The sequence below is a fragment of the Mobula hypostoma genome, chromosome 8 (assembly GCF_963921235.1).
Source record: "Mobula hypostoma chromosome 8, sMobHyp1.1, whole genome shotgun sequence".
Taxonomy (NCBI): Eukaryota; Metazoa; Chordata; class Chondrichthyes; order Myliobatiformes; family Myliobatidae; genus Mobula; species Mobula hypostoma.
In genome coordinates this window covers 126,311,334-126,330,011 of record NC_086104.1, presented here as the reverse complement: position 1 = coordinate 126,330,011, position 18,678 = coordinate 126,311,334, and the positions used below count along the sequence as shown (strand labels likewise).

General features: G+C 48.6%; 1 protein-coding gene across 1 annotated transcript in view; it reads left to right on the top strand.

The window, feature by feature from the left end:
* Nucleotides 1-18,678, top strand: part of pou2f2b (POU class 2 homeobox 2b) — a 189,245-nt gene that overhangs the window by 146,872 nt on the left and 23,695 nt on the right. Inside the window, exons 5-10 of the mRNA XM_063055268.1 lie at nucleotides 718-831; nucleotides 2,359-2,568; nucleotides 3,965-4,082; nucleotides 11,823-11,914; nucleotides 13,025-13,210; nucleotides 18,120-18,261. Coding sequence (XP_062911338.1) covers nucleotides 718-831; nucleotides 2,359-2,568; nucleotides 3,965-4,082; nucleotides 11,823-11,914; nucleotides 13,025-13,210; nucleotides 18,120-18,261 — 862 coding nt within the window. The remainder of the gene's footprint in view (nucleotides 1-717; nucleotides 832-2,358; nucleotides 2,569-3,964; nucleotides 4,083-11,822; nucleotides 11,915-13,024; nucleotides 13,211-18,119; nucleotides 18,262-18,678) is intronic.

Sequence of the window (18,678 nt, the reverse complement as noted above, 5' to 3'; positions counted from 1 at the left end):
AGGGGTGTGTGTCAGGCCGTGTGTAGGGTGTGTCAGGCAGTGTGTGAGGGGTGTGTGTCAGGCCGTGTGTAGGGTGTGTCAGGCAGTGTGTGAGGGGTGTGTGTCAGGCAGTGTATAAGGAGGTGTGTCAGGAGATATGTCAAGCGAGTGTGAGGTGTGTCTGGTAGACGGCAGTGTGTGAGGAGGTGAGTCAGGTCGTGTGTGAAGATATGTGCCAGGCCATGTGTGAGGATGTGCGTTAGGCCGTGTGTGAGGAGGTGTGTCAGGTGGTATATAAGGAGGTGTGTTTGGAGATATGTCAGGAGATATGTCAAGCAGAGTGTGAGGTGTGTCAGGTAGAGTGTGAGGAGGTGAGTCAGGTAGTGTGTGTGAGGCAGTATGTCGGGCAGTGTATGGAGAGGTGTGTCAGGCAGTACACTGTCTTTGCAATCTGGAGATTCGCTGTCTAAGATTCAGTGCGCCCCCCACTCCCACCTCCTGGCTCAGCACGGGTCGACGTTTCCCAGGAGTCAGCGGGGATGTGGCCTCCCATGAGGCAGCCTCAGTGCAGTCCAGTATCTTGCCCATTCCCAGTGCTCGGAAACAAGTGTCAGACGTGACACTCTAGGGCCTAGGCCCAGCGTGACCCATCTCTCTCCCACCCTCCGCTGCAGCCGAGCCCGGCCCAGAAGGTCTACCGTCGTCTCCCCTCCCACTAACACAGATCTCCCTCCACAGTTCAAGTCCGAAGATGCCGGCGACTGCCCCGATGCCCCCCAGCAGGCTCCCCAGCAGCAACAGACCCACCTCCCGCAGGCTCAGCTCATGCTGGCCAGCACCCAGCTGGCGGGGGTAAGTGACCTGACTGGGGTATCACTGGAGGTCGTGTATGGAATACTTGTGGGACGGAGACCTGGGGGAGGGGGTGGAGCGACACACCCAGTATGAGGCAAATCAGAGGAGGCAGGACCTTCTGCGGCCTGGGTCTGAACCCTCTCCTGTCCCCTATCGCCCCTTGAGCCCCGGGGAAGAATTAATCTTGTCCAGCTACCCAAGCTACAGTGAAACCCACAGCAACCCAATCTCCCTAATACCTTCCCGTCAGCCCTCCACTTCCTCCTCCTGAGCAACAGACAGTTGTGAGGAAACATCAGCCTTCCAGTTCTCCCTGCTGGTAACGTGGGTACCAAACTGATCCCTGCTGGTAATGTGGGAACCAAACTGATCCCTGCTGGTAACGTGGGTACCAACCTGATCCCCGCCTGTAATGTCAGTACCCAAACTGAACCCTGTTTGTAATGTACATCCCCTCACCAATCCCTGCTCATGACATCTGTTCCCACACCGATTCCTGCTGGTAACGTCCATCCCCATATGGATCCCTGCTGGTAATGTCCAACCCCACATCGATCCTGCTGGTAACGTCTCCACACCGATCCTGCTGGTAACGTCCATCCCCACACCCGTCCCTGCTGGTAACATCCGTCCTCGCACTGATTCCAGGTCAAGGAATTGATGTCCTGGTAACTCACAGCTCAGACTGCCTGCTCTGTTGTTTAAAGTCTCTCTGTCTCTCCTTCCCCGCCCTTCTGCTCGATTACCATTGCTCCCCTTCTCCATTGCACACACATCGCCATCACCTCCCATACTTCCACCGCCCCATTCATTCACCCCCATGTCCATCAACACATCACTCCCACCCCCACATCAATCCATCTTGTCATCTGCCCTCCCCTATTGCCATTTCCCATCCTCTTCCTCCTTCTCCCCTCCTACCCTCCCCTTCCATCCTCACCCTCCTCTTCTCCATCAACTCCCCCTCACTTTCACTCCCTTTTCTCTATACGTATCCCCACCTCCCTCCACCCCTCCCCTACTCCTAACCAACCCCTCTCCCTGCCCCACCTCCCATTTCATCCGCATCCCTTCCCCACCTCCTTCTTACACTCATCCACTCCCTCCCTTCCCCAATTCCCCCTCCTACCCTCCATCACCTCCCACTCCTCCCCTGTGCAATCAACCCCTCCCCTCCATCGCCTGCTTCTCTCTTCCCCTCCACCCTCTTCTCTCCATCTTTGCTCCCTTCCCTCACTCTCCATTAACTCCCCTTCCCTCTCACTCCCCCAACCACCCCTCCTCTGTCCCCTCTCTCCCAACGCTCCCCCTCCCCCAACTCCGCACCCTCCTCTCCCCGCCCCCATATCCTCTCCTCGCTTTCCCCTCCACCCTCTCCTCTCCCCCTCCCCATCCCTTTTCCCCTCCGTCTGATCGCTCTCCTCCAATCTCCCCTTCTTCATCCCCTCACCTCTCCCCTTCCCTCCACTCGCCTCCCCCTCGCCCTACTCCCCCCTCTCCACCCATCCGTGCCCCCACCGCCAGCTGACGGCACTGCTCCCGGCCCAGCAGCAGCTCCTCCTGCAGCAGGCGCAGGCCCAGTTATTGGCTGCGGCCGTCCAGCAGTCCAACGCAGCCGCCGCAGCCTCGCAGCACCCAGCACTGGAGCCTGCATCACAGCCGCCCACCCAGGCCGGCAGCCAGCCGCAGGCACCCCCGCTGGCACTCTCGCAGCCCGTCCACATCACCGCCCAGGTAAGGAGGGACGCCCCCTCGCCCGCACGTACGCACCTCGGGACAGAGCGAGGGGTTGGGGAGGGTCACTCACACTGGGGACCAAGGACCGGGATGGGAGTGAGGGGAAGGGAGCTGGGGGAGGGGTGAAGGGATTAGGGTGAGAGTAAGGGGGAAGGGAGGAAGAGGAGAGGGTGCAGATGGATGTAATGGAGGAAGGAGGGGAGGGAAGGGAGTGGGGATTGAGGGAGGAGGGGAGAGATGGGGAAGGAGAGGGTGTGAATAGGTTGGGATTGTTGCCCCTGAAGTGAAAGAGGTTGAGGTTTATAAAATCATGAGGGACACAGATAAGGTCACAGTCTTTTCCCCAGGGTAGGGGAGTCTAAACTAGAGGGCACAGATTGAAGGTGAGAGGTTCAGATGTAAAGGGGACCTGATGGATGAGTTTTTCTCGTAGGGGGTTGGGTATGTGGAACAAGCTCTCAGTAGGGTTGGTAGAGGTTGGTACAATGACTGCATTTAAAAGGCTATAGGGCAGGTATGAGGGTAGGTTTTGAGGGATATGAACCAATCATGGGCAAGTGGGATGAGCTCAGGAAGGCCAGGAGGAGCTGGTGCTGGGGGGGGGAGACCAGGGGCATGACAGGAGCTGTGGTGCTTACACACACACACACACACACGCTCACACTCACACTCACACTCACACTCTCACACACACACGCGCACACACACACACTCACACATGCGCACACACCACACACACACACACCACACACATGCACACACACCACACACTCACACACAATCTCACACACACACACTCAATCACACACACACACTCACACACACACACACACACACACACACACACACACACCACACACATGCACACACACCACACACTCACACACAATCTCACACACACACACTCAATCACACACACACACACACACACACACACACACAGACACACAGACACACAGACACACACACACACAGGTCAATCTAACGCCCCATGGAGTCCCCACACACATAGACATATGTACATAAATATACACAGAAACACACTTATACACAAACCCACATGCACACACAAATCTGCATGCCTTCGTACACACATGTGCACACACACACTCAGAAAACTCACTCTTCCCCACCCCCATGCAGTCCACACACAAACCTAAACATGAGTTTGGACTGCTTGGACTGTCAGTGGGAACCAGTCACTGTGTGGACATTGGAGAGATATTAACTGACTGACATTCCTAGATGCACTTCCGTGCCCTCTCTGACAACACTCTCTCTCTCTATGGAAGCGGGCTGACGTACACCCCCCCACCCGCCCAGCGGTGCAGCCATGCGGCCTGTGGTTGGGCACTCCCGTCTGGCCCTCTAACCCACTGCTGTCTGCTTCCAGGACCTCCAGCAGTTGCTGCAGCTCCAACAGTTGGTCCTCGTACCCGGGCATCACCTCGCTGCCAACCTCCAGGGGCCCGCGCATTTCCTCCTGCCCCAGGCACAGCAAGGACAGCAAGGTAGGAGCCCCAGCACTCAACGTTCACCTGGGTTGCCATTACTGTGTTTTCCCTCCTTCACCATCAGATGTAGGATCAGAACTAAGCCATTCAGTCCATCAAGTCTTCTCCACCCTTAAATCATGGCTGATTTATTTTCTCTCTCAACCCAGTTCTCCTGCCTTCTCCCCGTAACCTTTGACACGTATACTAAACAAGAACCTTTCAATGTCCGCTTTAAATATACCCAATGGCTTGGCCTCGTCAGCCATCTGTGCCAATGAATTCCACAGAATCCTTGCACCTCTCCCTCCCCACCCCGGCTAAAACAAAATTCCCCTCATCTGTTCTAAAGGAACGTCCTATTCAGAGGCTGTACCTCTGGTCCTAGACACTACCATTGTTGTAAAAATCTACTCCACATCCTCTCGGCTTTTCAATATTCAGTAGCTTTCAATGAGATCGCCTCTCATTCTTTCAAAGTTCAGCATACTATCTCAGTACACTTTGTAATGATTTGATCTTTATGAACATATGCAAGACAAGCTTTTCACTGTTCCTTAGAACTGGTATTATTTTGTATTTTTTACATTTATTATTGCAACTTATGTCTTGCACTGTACTTCTGCCACAAAACAACAGATTTCATGATATACTGCATGTCGGTGATTTAAAAAAACCTGACTCTGATTCTGAACGATAAGAAGGTTCCTCCCTCACCAACATCCAGAGACCTAAACAGCCCTTCTAGGTGTGGCAGAGGTACAGGTTGACTTTGTCCAACCTGGTCCATTGTATCCAGTGCTCCTGAAGTGTTGTCCTTTACAGGTGAGGCCAAGCAGAGACCACGCAACTGTTTTGCAGATCACCTGCTCTCTGTCCAAATGGCCATCCCCAGCTACTCAATATGGGCCATTTGAACTTCCCTTCCCATTCTTTCCCCACTGATCCATCTTCTCCACTGCCACCGTGAGGCCAGTCACAAACTAGAGGAACAGCACCTTATATTCCCCTGGGAGACCTACATCCCAATTATATGAATTTGCCATTTTCAAGTAACCCACTCCTGCTGTGTCTCTGTCCCAGCCAGGATCTTTCCATTTGTCCGCCTTTCCCATCCCTACCCTTGTTACCCAGGTATCGCTCTCCACTATTACCTAGAGCACTACCACACAGAGACAGCCCCTGCAGCCCATCCAGTCCCTGCCTACCTGTTTTCCTGCACCCCAGATCATAGCCCCCCCATCTATGCACTTATCCAAAATTCAAATGTTACAATTGAACCCGCATCTACCACTTCCACTGGCAGCTCGTTCCACACTCACGCCTCCCTCTGAGTGAAAAAGCTCCCCTTCAGATTCCCTGTAAATAGTTTACCTTTTACCCTGCTCCCTGTTCTTTTGATTGACTGCAAATGAACAAAATTAGACCATAAGACATAGGAGCAGAATTAGGTCATCTGGCCAATCGAGTCTGCTCCGCCATTCAATCATAACTCATTCTTTTTTTATCTCCTCCTCAACCCCAGTTCCCAGCCTTCTCCCCGTAACCTTTGATGCCATGTCCAATCAAGAACTTATCAATCTTTGACTTAAGTACACCCAACGATCTGCCCTCCACAGCTGCACGTGGCAACAAATTCCACAAATTCACCACCCTTTGGCTAATGAAATTTCTCTGGTGCAGACACCTGGTACAGATAAGATCGGCAGCATGGTAGCAAGGTGGTTAGCATAACGCTTTACAGTACCAGCGACCCGAGTTCAATTTCCGCCGCTGCTTTTACATTCTCCCATGACTGTGTGGGTTTCCTCCAGTGCTCTGGTTTCCCCCCACAGCCCAAAGATGGACCGGTTGGTCGGTTAATTGGTTATTGTCAATTGTCCCATGATTAGGGTAGGGTTAAATTGGGGGTTGCTGGGCAGCGCAGCTTGATTGACCTATTCCATGCTGTATCTCAATAAAAAATAATAATGGACTTCTTTTATACAATGCTTTTGACGATTATATCCTTCAAGTCTTCAGTTTCATTGTAACATTCAAGACAGTTGATGATACCTTCAATTTCTTTGTAGTTCCTAACTTTTGAAGCAACAAAAATAACAGTGGTGATAAGGTATTCTTAAAATAAACCCAAGATAGCTACTGACCTGTTGAAGTGCAATGGGACATTCAAGTTTTAAAAAAGCACAGCGAGGAATGGCAGCAAAAAAAAAATGCAGCCCAGCACGCGCAGAAGACACAGTCAAGTTAAAAAATAAGCAGCACAGCACATGTTCGTCGGGAGGAAAGACACGACTGAGTTTTTTTTATAAAGTCAAAAAACAGAATAATTCACAATTTCATAAAGGGTGAGATCCAGGCGATAATAATCATTTAAAGCAAGAGCAGAAATGGCTGACTGCTTCAAAAGATAGACACGCTTGATTACTTGATTTTATATACTGAGCAAATTGAACAGTATTTTGAAGCAAATGAAATAGCCAATGAGAAATATGTACCAATTTTGCTTAGTGAATTGGGTTTAAAGGCTTTGAAGTTTAACTGTTTTGCTGATATCGTGAAAGTGATGCAGGAACATTTAGAACTGAAGTCATTGTTGATTACAGAGCGCTTTAAATTTCATAAGCGGAATCAAAAAGAAGGGGAGTCCATTTCAGTGTATGTGGCTGAGTTGAAGAGATTGTCTGAGCACTCTCAGTTTGGTAATGGGTTTAATGATGCACTAAGGGATCGTTTAGTTTGTGGAATCTTACAAGAAAGCATTCAAAAATGGCTCCTAACTGAAGCACAGCTCACATGGAAAAGAGCAGTTGAAATTGTTGTTTCAATGGAAACTGCAGACAGACACAATTGAGATGCAGTCAGGAATGAAAGTGAACATGAACAAAATTGCAGCATCACAGAGACTTGCCCGGCCAAACAAATTGAGTTACTGTTGTGGCATGGGTTTGCATACTCCAGACCAATGCAGGTTTAAAGGTAAAACTTGCAGAAAATGCAACAAAGTAAGTCACATACAAAGAGCATGTTGAGCAGACAAAAATAAATGGACTGTATAGAGAAGAGGAAAGAGAAAAAGAAAAACCTACAATTGACAAGCAAAATGGATTACGATAGAAGTGAACGGCAAATGAATTGGACCCTGGTTCTGCTGTTTCAGTCCACAAATGAGTTTGAATGACATTTCAAAGATACTGAACTGAAGCCTGCAGATATCCAACTAAGAACTTATACTGGAGAAAAGATAACTCCTATGGGAATGACATTTGTGACAGAGAAATACAACAGGCAACAAGCCACAGTGAGTTTGTATGTGGTGAAAAGAGGAGGACCAGCCTTGTAGGGCTGTGATTGGCTGAAACAACTACAACTTAATTGGAGATCCATCCACCATTTGCATGCCACATCCCCTGTAACAGAGTCAACTGGAAGCAAATTATGAAAGGTACTGGGTGATGCCACGGCTGTATCCAATGATGGCATTGGAAAACTTAAACATATCAAAGGTAAACTAGGGTTAAATGAAAATGCTGCACCCAAGTTTTACAAAGCCTGTCCAGCTCCTTAAACCGCCCGTGCTAAAGTAGCCAGTGAGCTAGATCAGGTGGAGGCTGAAGGAGTTCTTTTCAAGGTTCATTGGAGCCCCTGGGCAGCACCAGTAATCCCAGTAGCCAAAAAGGATGAGTACTGAAAGTAGATCAATGCCCTCTTACCAAGATAGAGGATATCTTTGCAAACCTTTCTGGAGGGAAACACTTCAGCAAAGTGGACTTAGCTGAGGCCTATCCACCAATAGAGATGGGAGAGGATTCCAAAGTGTTTATCATCGTAAACATTCACAAAGGGCTTTATCACTATAATACACTTATTTTTGGAGTAGCATCTGCAGTTACACTCTGGCAGAAAACTATGGACCAAACGTGGCAAGGCTGCCCAGGCACTCAGTGTTACCTGGATGACATCATTGTTACAGGTAAGGATGACAAGGAACTTCTCCAAAACCTCAAGACAACGTTAAAAAGATTAGAATATTATGGGCTCAGAGCACAACATGCCGAGTGTGAATTCTTTAAACCAAACATCGCTTACCGTGGTCACACTATTGACGCACAAAGATTACACAAGTGCGTTGGGAAAACTTAAGAGTGGTGGTGGATGTCCCAAGGCCAAAAGGTGTGTCACAGTCGCAGTCCTTTTTAGGATTTGTCAACTACTGTAACAGGCTCTTGCCAAACTTGGCTACTGTGCTCCATTCCTGCAGATCTGGAAGAAGTGGCAATGGACAAAGTAGTGCAAGGTGGATTTCTAAAAGGTAAAGGAGATAATGATGTCAGACACTGTTCTCATACATGATGATCCACATCATCCGGTGAAGCTTTCCTGTGCCGACTCACCTTATGGTGTAGTTGCAGTCAGTCATGTCACGTGTTATGAGCAATGGAAGTGAACGCCCCATAGTTCCCTTACCGCTGCAGAGAAGAACTACGCACAGATTGACAGAGGAGCCTTAAGTCTGGTTTGGGGTGTAAAACATTTCAACCAATACTTCTATGGGAGGAGGTTCACTCTCATTACTGATCATCAACCATGAGTGTCCATTCTCAATCCACAGAAGGGTGCTCCACTGACAGCAACAGCACAAATGCAGAGGGCTCTGTTTCTTGGAGAGCACAATTACAAGATTGAATTCAAGTGGGCAACTAATCATGGAAATGCCGATGGACTGTCCTGTGAACCTTGGAAAACGAAGTACTAGGAAAATTTACAAAAAAAAGACACTCCCTGACATATTCTCCCTAATACAAATTGTAAGTCTCCGTATTACAGCAGAGATGATCTAAAAGGAAACCAAAAAGGGACCCAACACTGTCTCAGATCTACAGGACAACCCAAAATAGCTGGAACATGCAGCAGAAACTCCAGTTCCGCATTTTTTCTAACAGTGAAACTTGCCCTTGGGAGGTTTGAGAGTTGCCATGCACTGTACAGGATGCCAACACATCCAGAAGGTGCCTAGAGCAGCTGCTCTCCATCCCTGGAGAATTCATGTGGATTTTGCTAGACCATTCAAGGGCATGAATTTCTTGGTAGTAGGGGATGCAGCTACAAAATGGCCAGAAAGTTTGGCATAGACCAGATGGGCCAAAGGGCCTGTTTCTGATCCCTGGCTCTATGACTTTAGGTGTTCCTAGTCATCTCCACTGCAGCCTTGCACTCTGCTGATGCATCGAGAAGCCTTTTTGCAAGGACCGATGTTCCAGAGCACTTAGTCAGTGACTATGGACCACAGTTTGTGAGGGAACAGTTTCAGCCATTCTTAGAAATGAATGGATTAAGTTATATTGCATCTGCACTGTACCACCCAGCTACAAAAGGCTTGGCAGAAAGGTTTATATCTGGAGTCTAAAGAATGCGCCGCGACAAAGTCAGCAGAACACTACACTGAATCAGAAACTTGCCAATCTTCCCCGTGCACATCGAAATGCAGCACACTCCGCTACCGCCACGCCGACCAGCCGTGCTGCCCCCCCCCCCCCGAGTGGTCCTTTGCGTTCATGCTTGGATCTCCTCAAACCCAATCTCAGGAGGAGGGTGCAGGACAAACCGCTGAGACAAATTGAGGGCTCCTCAAACAAGGAGGTTGGATGTTTTGCTCCTGGGCAATCCTGAGGTGATCAGAAGTGGGTGCTTGGAAAGATCAAGGACGGAACTGGACCATGGTCTACACAGTGGAGCTTGCGTCTGGTATCACGTGGAGATGACTCATCGGTCAGTTGAGGAACAGAGTCAATTATTAGAGAAGAAAGGTGGCTACTGCTGTCAGAACCACTTCCTGCAGTCTCAGAGTCACCTCCTACAACCACCACGGAGGAGGCCCCAGAACCAGAGCCTGAGATTGTTTCACAGCCACAAGTCTCTCCTGCCAAGCAGAGTGATCCCCCTTGACCGAAAAGATGTTATCCCACAAGAGTAAGAAAGCCTCTACAGCAATTAAATGTTTAGGTCTGAGTGGGCCAATTTAAAATTTACTATGCTGTGTATGCCTATGTATAGTAGTTGTATTATATAATATTCTGTGTATATAGTTAAGATGCATTCTCTATTGAATTGGAATTTATAGCTAAACAGGGAGGAGTGTTGTGTATTTAATATATCAGTAGTATTTAAGTAATCTTGTATATACATTGATTAAGCATTCTTGTTTCTTTAAATAATTCATTATGGGTTATATGTAAAAATACGTGAATTGCATACGTCATCTCACTACTAACTGATACATGTGCGCCTCACTTAAAGTAAACACGAAGTTAGACACATTTTGGGCTCACGCCTCTTCTTTTGAATAAGTTTAATGTTTCGAAGTTACAAAACATAACAGCTTCCACCCATCACCTACCAGCTCCCCTTTCCCTTTCTCTTACATTTACATTTATTCATGCCAAGCAACTCACTTATTTAATTTGCTTTTTTAACAAGAAAATGAGTGCAAGAACTAAGTTGCCTCTCAGCATTCTTACCAAAAGAAGGCACATTTTCATTTTGTACGTCATGTACACAGATTTGTAAATAGACTAGCAAAAAAAAAATCCGCAAACAGTTCCATGTTAAATGGTGATTAAAATGAGAATTGAGTAAAGCTGCAAAGAGACATATCACTTGGAATCAATGGGCACCACTTTACAATGCACTCTTACTGCTTCAAGCTTTCCTTCCAAGTGGAGTATGCATCGCAGATGCCGTGAAGTAACATCCTTGCCTCCTTGTAGCACGTCTCCTTTGTCAGTCAATCAACAACACCTTTTCATGTCACTCACTCACGCTTCACAAATGTCAGTATATTTGTTCACAAGAATACGAAAAGTCATGGATCATCCCTGCTAAATTACCACAGCTCCAAATTGTAAAAGTCTCTTTAAATTCACCCTGATTACCGAGATTGCACCATTAAGTTTAGAGAATTTGAGAAGCAAAATGTACAAGGGTCATTGCAATTTACAAGTTAATTGGAAGCCACTCAGTAAATAATGCCTTTGCAAAATGCAATATGAACACTCAACTCTGCTCCTGAAATCCAGATAACCCTGGCCAAAGCTTTTACAATCATTCTGCTAATTTGAATGTGCATACACACAGTCTGACAGTAAAATCAAATTAGCCCATATCTCAAACAGAAATGTTTTGAAGCAGATTCTCTGTGCATCACAAATGTCGTCCAGACCAGCGTTATTACTGTTTGTTCCCCTACCTGTCAATGCTTTAATCATGACAATCTTCCTTCCGTCTTGAGGCAGGGTCTCGGTGTGAAACACCAGTCATTCCACAACTTCCATGGATGCTGCTCAACCCACTGATTTCCTCCAGCCATTTAGATTTTGCTTGATCTGTTCTCCAGGTCAGCGCCATGTTGTCCATGTCCTGGGACAGTGCGAGGATGGAATTTAGTCCTCTGCTCCTGCTTCTGTGTGCCTAAGCCCATCAGCACAAAGTAGTTATCAAGAACCCGGCCCTCCCTCCGGATGGGAGTTTCCCGCTGGATTAACAGGGTCCGTGGACACTGCGAGGTCTCAGTACCGTGAAGGGGGCTGTTTTTACAAACTTATTGACAGTCTTTGTCCATTAATGTATAGTTTTTCATCACTTCTATTATATTTTTTCCTGTAAAATGCCTGCAAGAAAATAAATCTCAAGGTGCTATATGTGGTAATTTATTTGCTTTGAACTCTGAACTTTGAACTGCACACTCTCTGTTCCTCCCAGGCCTGCTCTCGACACCAAACCTTCTACAGCTACCTCAGCAAAACCAAGGGGGACTCCTGCAGGCACAGCCCAGGCTGGGGTTGGCAGCACAGGTCAGTCCCCTCCCTCTCCCATTCCTACCCCCACCATACACACATTGTGCAGTGTGGCAGGGAGAGGCCCCAGGCCTGAGCATGTGTGGGTCAGGGATTGAGCACAGAGGAACTGGAGGAGGGTGTGGGGTCTGGGGTAGGGTATGAGTGTCACTGGAGGCACGCTGCTCCTACCTTACGACAGGAGTGTGGGGTGGGGGTGGGGTGCAGGAGGGGGGGAGGTGGCGGGGTCACACTAGGCTGAATGGCCTTGCCAGGGCCTCAGAGTTCGACATCTATGCCTCTGCCGGAGGTGGAGTGAGTGAGAGAGGGAGGGGTGGGGGGGAGGGTAAAGAGAGGGGTAGTGAGAGAGGAGAAGGACAGGAGAGAGGGAGGGGAAGAGGAGGTAAGTGAAGTGGTGGGAGTGGGGAGGGGAAAGGAGAGCGGGAGTGACTGAGTAGAGGAGGTAAGTGAGCTAGGGTTGATTGAGGGGAAAGATGTAGTGATGGAGGGGAGGGAGGAGTGAGCAAAGAGAAGGGAAGAGGAGGGAGGGAGTGAGGAAATGAGGGAGGAGAAGCTGCTGAATTCTCCTCGAGGCCACATTGTCAGTTGCTCTGCAGCAGTTAGATGTTGTTGGAGAATAGATGAGGGGCAGGGGGAGGGGACAGCACGGGGGTAGTTCAAGCTTGATTGGGCCATGAATGGGGGGGCTGGTTCAATGGGTCAAGGCATCCCCTTGGGTGGAGGGAGTGGCTGAGGATGGAGATACAGGCAGGGTGGGTTGGGGGTGAGGGAGAGCTGGGTGAGGAAAGGGGAGGCAGAGGCAATGGGAACTAATGACTGATGCAGAAATGATTGGGAGGAGGGTGGGTGGGTGTAGAGATGTAACAGTGGGCGGATGGACAGAAGGGGTAGGTCTGGAGGAGAGGAAGGATGAGGGGGTGGGAGAGAGGGTGGGGGAGGGCTAAGAGAGACGGGGAAGTGGTGTGCAAGGAGTATGAGCACTGAGGGAGGCGTTGATGAGGGTGAGGGTTGAGGCTGAGTGGGAGGAGTGTGAGAGGTTGGAAATGGGAGGTTTGGGTGTGGAGGCCTTCCCCCAAGTGGTAACGAGAAGCCCTCTCTGTGTTGCAGGCAGTGAACCGGCCAGGTTTAGCCTGCCCAATGGCCCCCGAGCCCCACCCGCAGGGACTCCCCCACCCACCGACCACTAAAGGCGTGGAGGCCGTGTCCCACCAGGAGGAGCCCAGTGACCTGGAGGAGCTGGAACAGTTCGCCCGCACCTTCAAACAGCGACGCATCAAGTTAGGCTTCACCCAGGTACTGCTGGGGGGAGGTTGGGTGGGAGTAGAGAGGGGTTGATGGGAGAGGGTGGCAGGGTTGTCAATCCACTCCAGCCCTTTGGGCTCACAACTGGACACAGAGCCCTGTAATATGCTTGGCTATATCTCCAACTCTGGCTGGGCTGTATCTGTGCTATCATAGACCCTGTCTCCTGGGTGGACTGTAACTGTGCTGTAATGGACCCTGCTCCTGAATGAGCTGTGATTGTGCCTCCCGGACGTCTACATCTGCGCCAAGTGCATCGAGATGCAGCTCCTAAGGGACCGCGTTAGGGAACTGGAGCTGCAGCTCGATGACCTTCGTCTGGTCAGGGAGAGTGAGGAGGTGATAGAGAGGAGTGGAAGGCAGGTGGTCACGCCGGGGCCACGGGAGGCAGACAAGTGGGTCACGGTTAGGAGGGGGAAGGGGAAAAGTCAGGTGATGGGGAGTACCCCGGTGGCTGTGCCCCTTAACAACAGGTACTCCTGTTTGAGTACTGTTGGGGGGGACAGCTTACCCGGGGGAAGCGACAGTGGCCGTGCCTCCGGCACAGTCTGGCCCTGTAGCTCAGAAGGGTAGGGCAAGGAAGAGGAGGGCAGTTGTGATAGGGGACTCGATAGTAAGGGGGTCAGATAGGCGATTCTGTGGACGCAGTCCAGAGACCCGGATGGTAGTTTGCCTCCCTGGTGCCAGGGTCCGGGATATTTCTGATCGTGTCCAAGATATCCTGAAGTGGGAGGGTGAGGAGCCAGAGGTCGTGGTACATATAGGTACCAATGACATAGGTAGGAAAAGGGATGAGGTCCTGAAAGGAGAATATAGGGAGCTAGGAAGGGAGTTGAGAAAAAGGACCGCAAAGGTAGTAATCTCGGGATTACTGCCTGTGCCACGCGACAGTGAGAGTAGGAATGCGATGAGGTGGAGGATAAATGCGTGGCTGAGGGATTGGAGCAGGGGGCAGGGATTCAAGTTTTTGGATCATTGGGACCTCTTTTGGCGCAGGCGTGACCTGTACAAAAAAGACGGGTTACACTTGAATCCTAGGGGGACCAATATCCTGGCAGGGAGATTAGCGGGGGCTACTGAGGTGACTTTAAACTAGAATGGTTGGGGGGTGGGAATCAAATTAAAGAGGCTAGGCGTGAGGAGGTTAGTTCACAACAGAGGGATGGGAACCAGTGCAGAGAGACAAAGGGGTGTAAAGTGAGCGTAGAAGCAAAAAGTACAAAGGAGAAAAGTAAAAGTGGCAGGCCGACAAATCCAGGGCAAGCATTAAAAAGGGCCACTTTTCAACATAATTGTATAAGGGCTGAGAGAGTTGTAAAAGAGCGCCTGAAGGCTTTATGTGTCAATGCTAGGAGCATTCGTAATAAGGTGGATGAATTGAAAGTGCAGATTGTTATTAATGATTATGATATAGTTGGGATCACAGAGACATGGCTCCAGGGTGACCAGGGATGGGAGCTCAACGTTCAGGGATATTCAATATTCAGGAGGGATAGACATGAAGGAAGGGGAGGTGGGGTGGCGTTGCTGGTTAAAGAAGAGATTAACGCAATAGAAAGGAAGAACTAATTTCATTACTTAGCCTAATAGGTTAGATTTACCACAGTACATAATTATCTATTTAAATGTTTATTTTGCTTTTGTATCATCTCAATGTGTACTTAAGAATGTATAAATAATTGTAGTTTTATACATATAAAAAAATGGAAAAGGTTATATGTGTGAAAAAGGTACATGATAATTGTGAACTCCTTATCCAAATAAAAATAAAATTTAAAAAAAAGAAAGGAAGGACATAAGCCGGGAAGATGTGGAATCGATATGGGTAGAGCTGCATAACACTAAGGGGCAGAAGACGCTGGTGGGAGTTGTGTACAGGCCACCTAACAGTAGTAGTGAGGTCGGAGATGGTATTAAACAGGAAATTAGAAATGTGTGCAATAAAGGAACAGCAGTTATAATGGGTGACTTCAATCTACATGTAGACTGGGTGAACCAAATTGGTAAAGGTGCTGCGGAAGAGGATTTCTTGGAATGTATGCGGGATGGTTTTTTGAACCAACATGTCGAGGAACCAACTAGAGAGCAGGCTATTCTGGACTGGGTTTTGAGCAATGAGGAAGGGTTAATTAGCGATCTTGTCGTGAGAGGCCCCTTGGGTAAGAGTGACCATAATATGGTGGAATTCTTCATTAATATGGAGAGTGACATAGTTAATTCAGAAACAAAGGTTCTGAACTTAAAGAGGGGTAACTTTGAAGGTATGAGACGTGAATTAGCTAAGATAGACTGGCAAATGACACTTAAAGGATTGACGGTGGATATGCAATGGCAAGCATTTAAAGGTTGCATGGATGAACTACAACAATTGTTCATCCCAGTTTGGCAAAAGAATAATTCAAGGAAGGTAGTGCACCCGTGGCTGACAAGAGAAATTAGGGATAGTATCAATTCCAAAGTAGCATACAAATTAGCCAGAGAAAGTGGGTCACCTGAGAACTGGGAGAAATTCAGAGTTCAGCAGAGGAGGACAAAGGGCTTAATTAGGAAGGGGAGAAAAGATTATGAGAGAAAACTGGCGGGGAACATAAAAACGGACTGTAAAAGCTTTTATAGATATGTAAAAAGGAAAAGACTGGTAAAGACGAATGTAGGTCCCCTGCAGACAGAAACAGGTGAATTGATTATGGGGAGCAAGGACATGGAAGACCAATTGAATAATTACTTTGGTTCTGTCTTCACTAAGGAGGACATAAATAATCTTCCAGAAATAGTAAGGGACAGAGGGTCCAGTGAGATGGAGGAACTGAGTGAAATACATGTTAGTAGGGAAGTGGTGTTAGGTAAATTGAAGGGATTGAAGGCAGATAAATCCCCAGGGCCAGATGGTCTGCATCCTAGAGTGCTTAAGGAAGTAGCCCAAGAAATAGTGGATGCATTAGTGATAATTTTTCAAAACTCGTTAGATTCTGGACTAGTTCCTGAGGATTGGAGGGTGGCTAATGTAACCCCACTTTTTAAAAAAGGAGGGAGAGAGAAACCGGGGAATTATAGACCGGTTAGCCTAACGTCGGTGGTGGGGAAACTGCTGGAGTCAGTTATTAAGGATGTGATAACAGCACATATGGAAAGCGGTGAAATGATCGGACAAAGTCAGCATGGATTTGTGAAAGGAAAATCATGTCTGACGAATCTCATAGAATTTTTTGAGGATGTAACCAGTAGAGTGGATAGGGGAGAACCAGTGGATGTGGTATATTTGGATTTTCAAAAGGCTTTTGACAAGGTCCCACACAGGAGATTAGTGTGCAAACTTAAAGCACACGGTATTGGGGGTAAGGTATTGGTGTGGGTGGAGAATTGGTTAGCAGACAGGAAGCAAAGAGTGGGAATAAACGGGACCTTTTCAGAATGGCAGGCGGTGACTAGTGGGGTACCGCAAGGCTCAGTGCTGGGACCCCAGTTGTTTACAATATATATTAATGACTTGGATGAGGGAATTAAATGCAGCATCTCCAAGTTTGCGGATGACACGAAGCTGGGTGGCAGTGTTAGCTGTGAGGAGGATGCTAAGAGGATGCAGGGTGACTTGGATAGGTTGGGTGAGTGGGCAAACTCATGGCAGATGCAATTTAATGTGGATAAATGTGAAGTTATCCACTTTGGTGGCAAAAATAGGAAAACAGATTATTATCTGAATGGTGGCCGATTAGGAAAAGGGGAGGTGCAACGAGACCTGGGTGTCATTATACACCAGTCATTGAAAGTGGGCATGCAGGTACAGCAGGCGGTGAAAAAGGCGAATGGTATGCTGGCATTTATAGCGAGAGGATTCGAGTACAGGAGCAGGGAGGTACTACTGCAGTTGTACAAGGCCTTGGTGAGACCACACCTGGAGTATTGTGTGCAGTTTTGGTCCCCTAGTCTGAGGAAAGACATCTTTGCCATAGAGGGAGTACAAAGAAGGTTCACCAGATTGATTCCTGGGATGGCAGGACTTTCATATGAAGAAAGACTGGATGAACTGGGCTTGTACTCGTTGGAATTTAGAAGATTGAGGGGGGATCTGATTGAAACGTATAAGATCCTAAAGGGATTGGACAGGCTAGATGCAGGAAGATTGTTCCCGATGTTGGGGAAGTCCAGAACGAGGGGTCACAGTTTGAGGATAGAGGGGAAGCCTTTTAGGACCGAGATTAGGAAAAACTTCTTCACACAGAGAGTGGTGAATCTGTGGAATTCTCTGCCACAGGAAACTGTTGAGGCCAGTTCATTGGCTATGTTTAAGAGGGAGTTAGATATGGCCCTTGTGGCTACAGGGGTCAGGGGGTATGGAGGGAAGGCTGGGGCGGGGTTCTGAGTTGGATGATCAGCCATGATCATAATAAATGGTGGTGCAGGCTCGAAGGCCCGAATGGCCTACTCCTGCACCTATTTTCTATGTTTCTATGTTTCAATGTAATGGATCCTGTCTCCTGGCTGGGCTATAACTGTGCTGTAATGGACCCTGTCCCCTGGATGGGCTGTAATTGTGCTGTAACAGACCCTGTCTCCTGGCTGGGCTGTAACTGTGCTGTAATGGACCCTGTCTGCTGGCTGGGCTGTAACTGTGCTGTAATGGACCATATCTCCTGGCTGGGCTGTAACTATGCTGTAACAAACCCTGTCTCCTGGGTGGACTGTAGGACTGTAACTGTTCGGTAACAGACCCTGTTTCCTGGGTGGGCTATAACTGTGCTTTTCGGACCCTGTCCCCTGGGTGGGCTGTAAGTGTTCTGTAATGGACCCTGTCTCCTGGGTGAACTGTAACTGTTCTGTAACAGACCCTGTTTCCTGCGCATGCTGTGACTTTTCCAACCTGTAACTGAGCTCGCCCCTCTGGGCTGTCACCTTCCTTCAGGGAGACGTTGGGCTGGCGATGGGGAAACTCTACGGCAATGACTTCAGCCAGACGACAATCTCGCGCTTCGAAGCCCTGAACCTCAGCTTCAAGAACATGTGTAAGCTGAAGCCCTTACTGGAGAAGTGGCTGAACGACGCAGGTAAGCAGTCATGAATGCACCCGGCAAGGCTGGCATAACCCCTCCAACTCTCCCAGACCCAATCCCACCTCCCGGGTGTGGTGAATGGGGCAGCAGTACATGGTGCAGAGCTGGTTGTGGGTAGACGGTACAGCACGTAGAGTGGGGATGGCAGGGGTGGTGAATGCGACTGAGTGGTGGGTTTCAGCAAGGGTGTGTGAGATTGAGGGCAGCAGGGGAGGCTGGTGATTTTGGTTTGGGCAGTTTCTAATGGTGTGAGGGTTATAATGTGTAAAGGAGCAGGGTAGCTGGTACATTCTACTGTCCAGCATCAGGTTTATTATCACTGAGAGATTAATGAAATATGTTGTTTAGTGGCAGCAGTACAGTGCCGTACATAAAATATTACTAAGTCACAATAAACATTGCACAAGATAC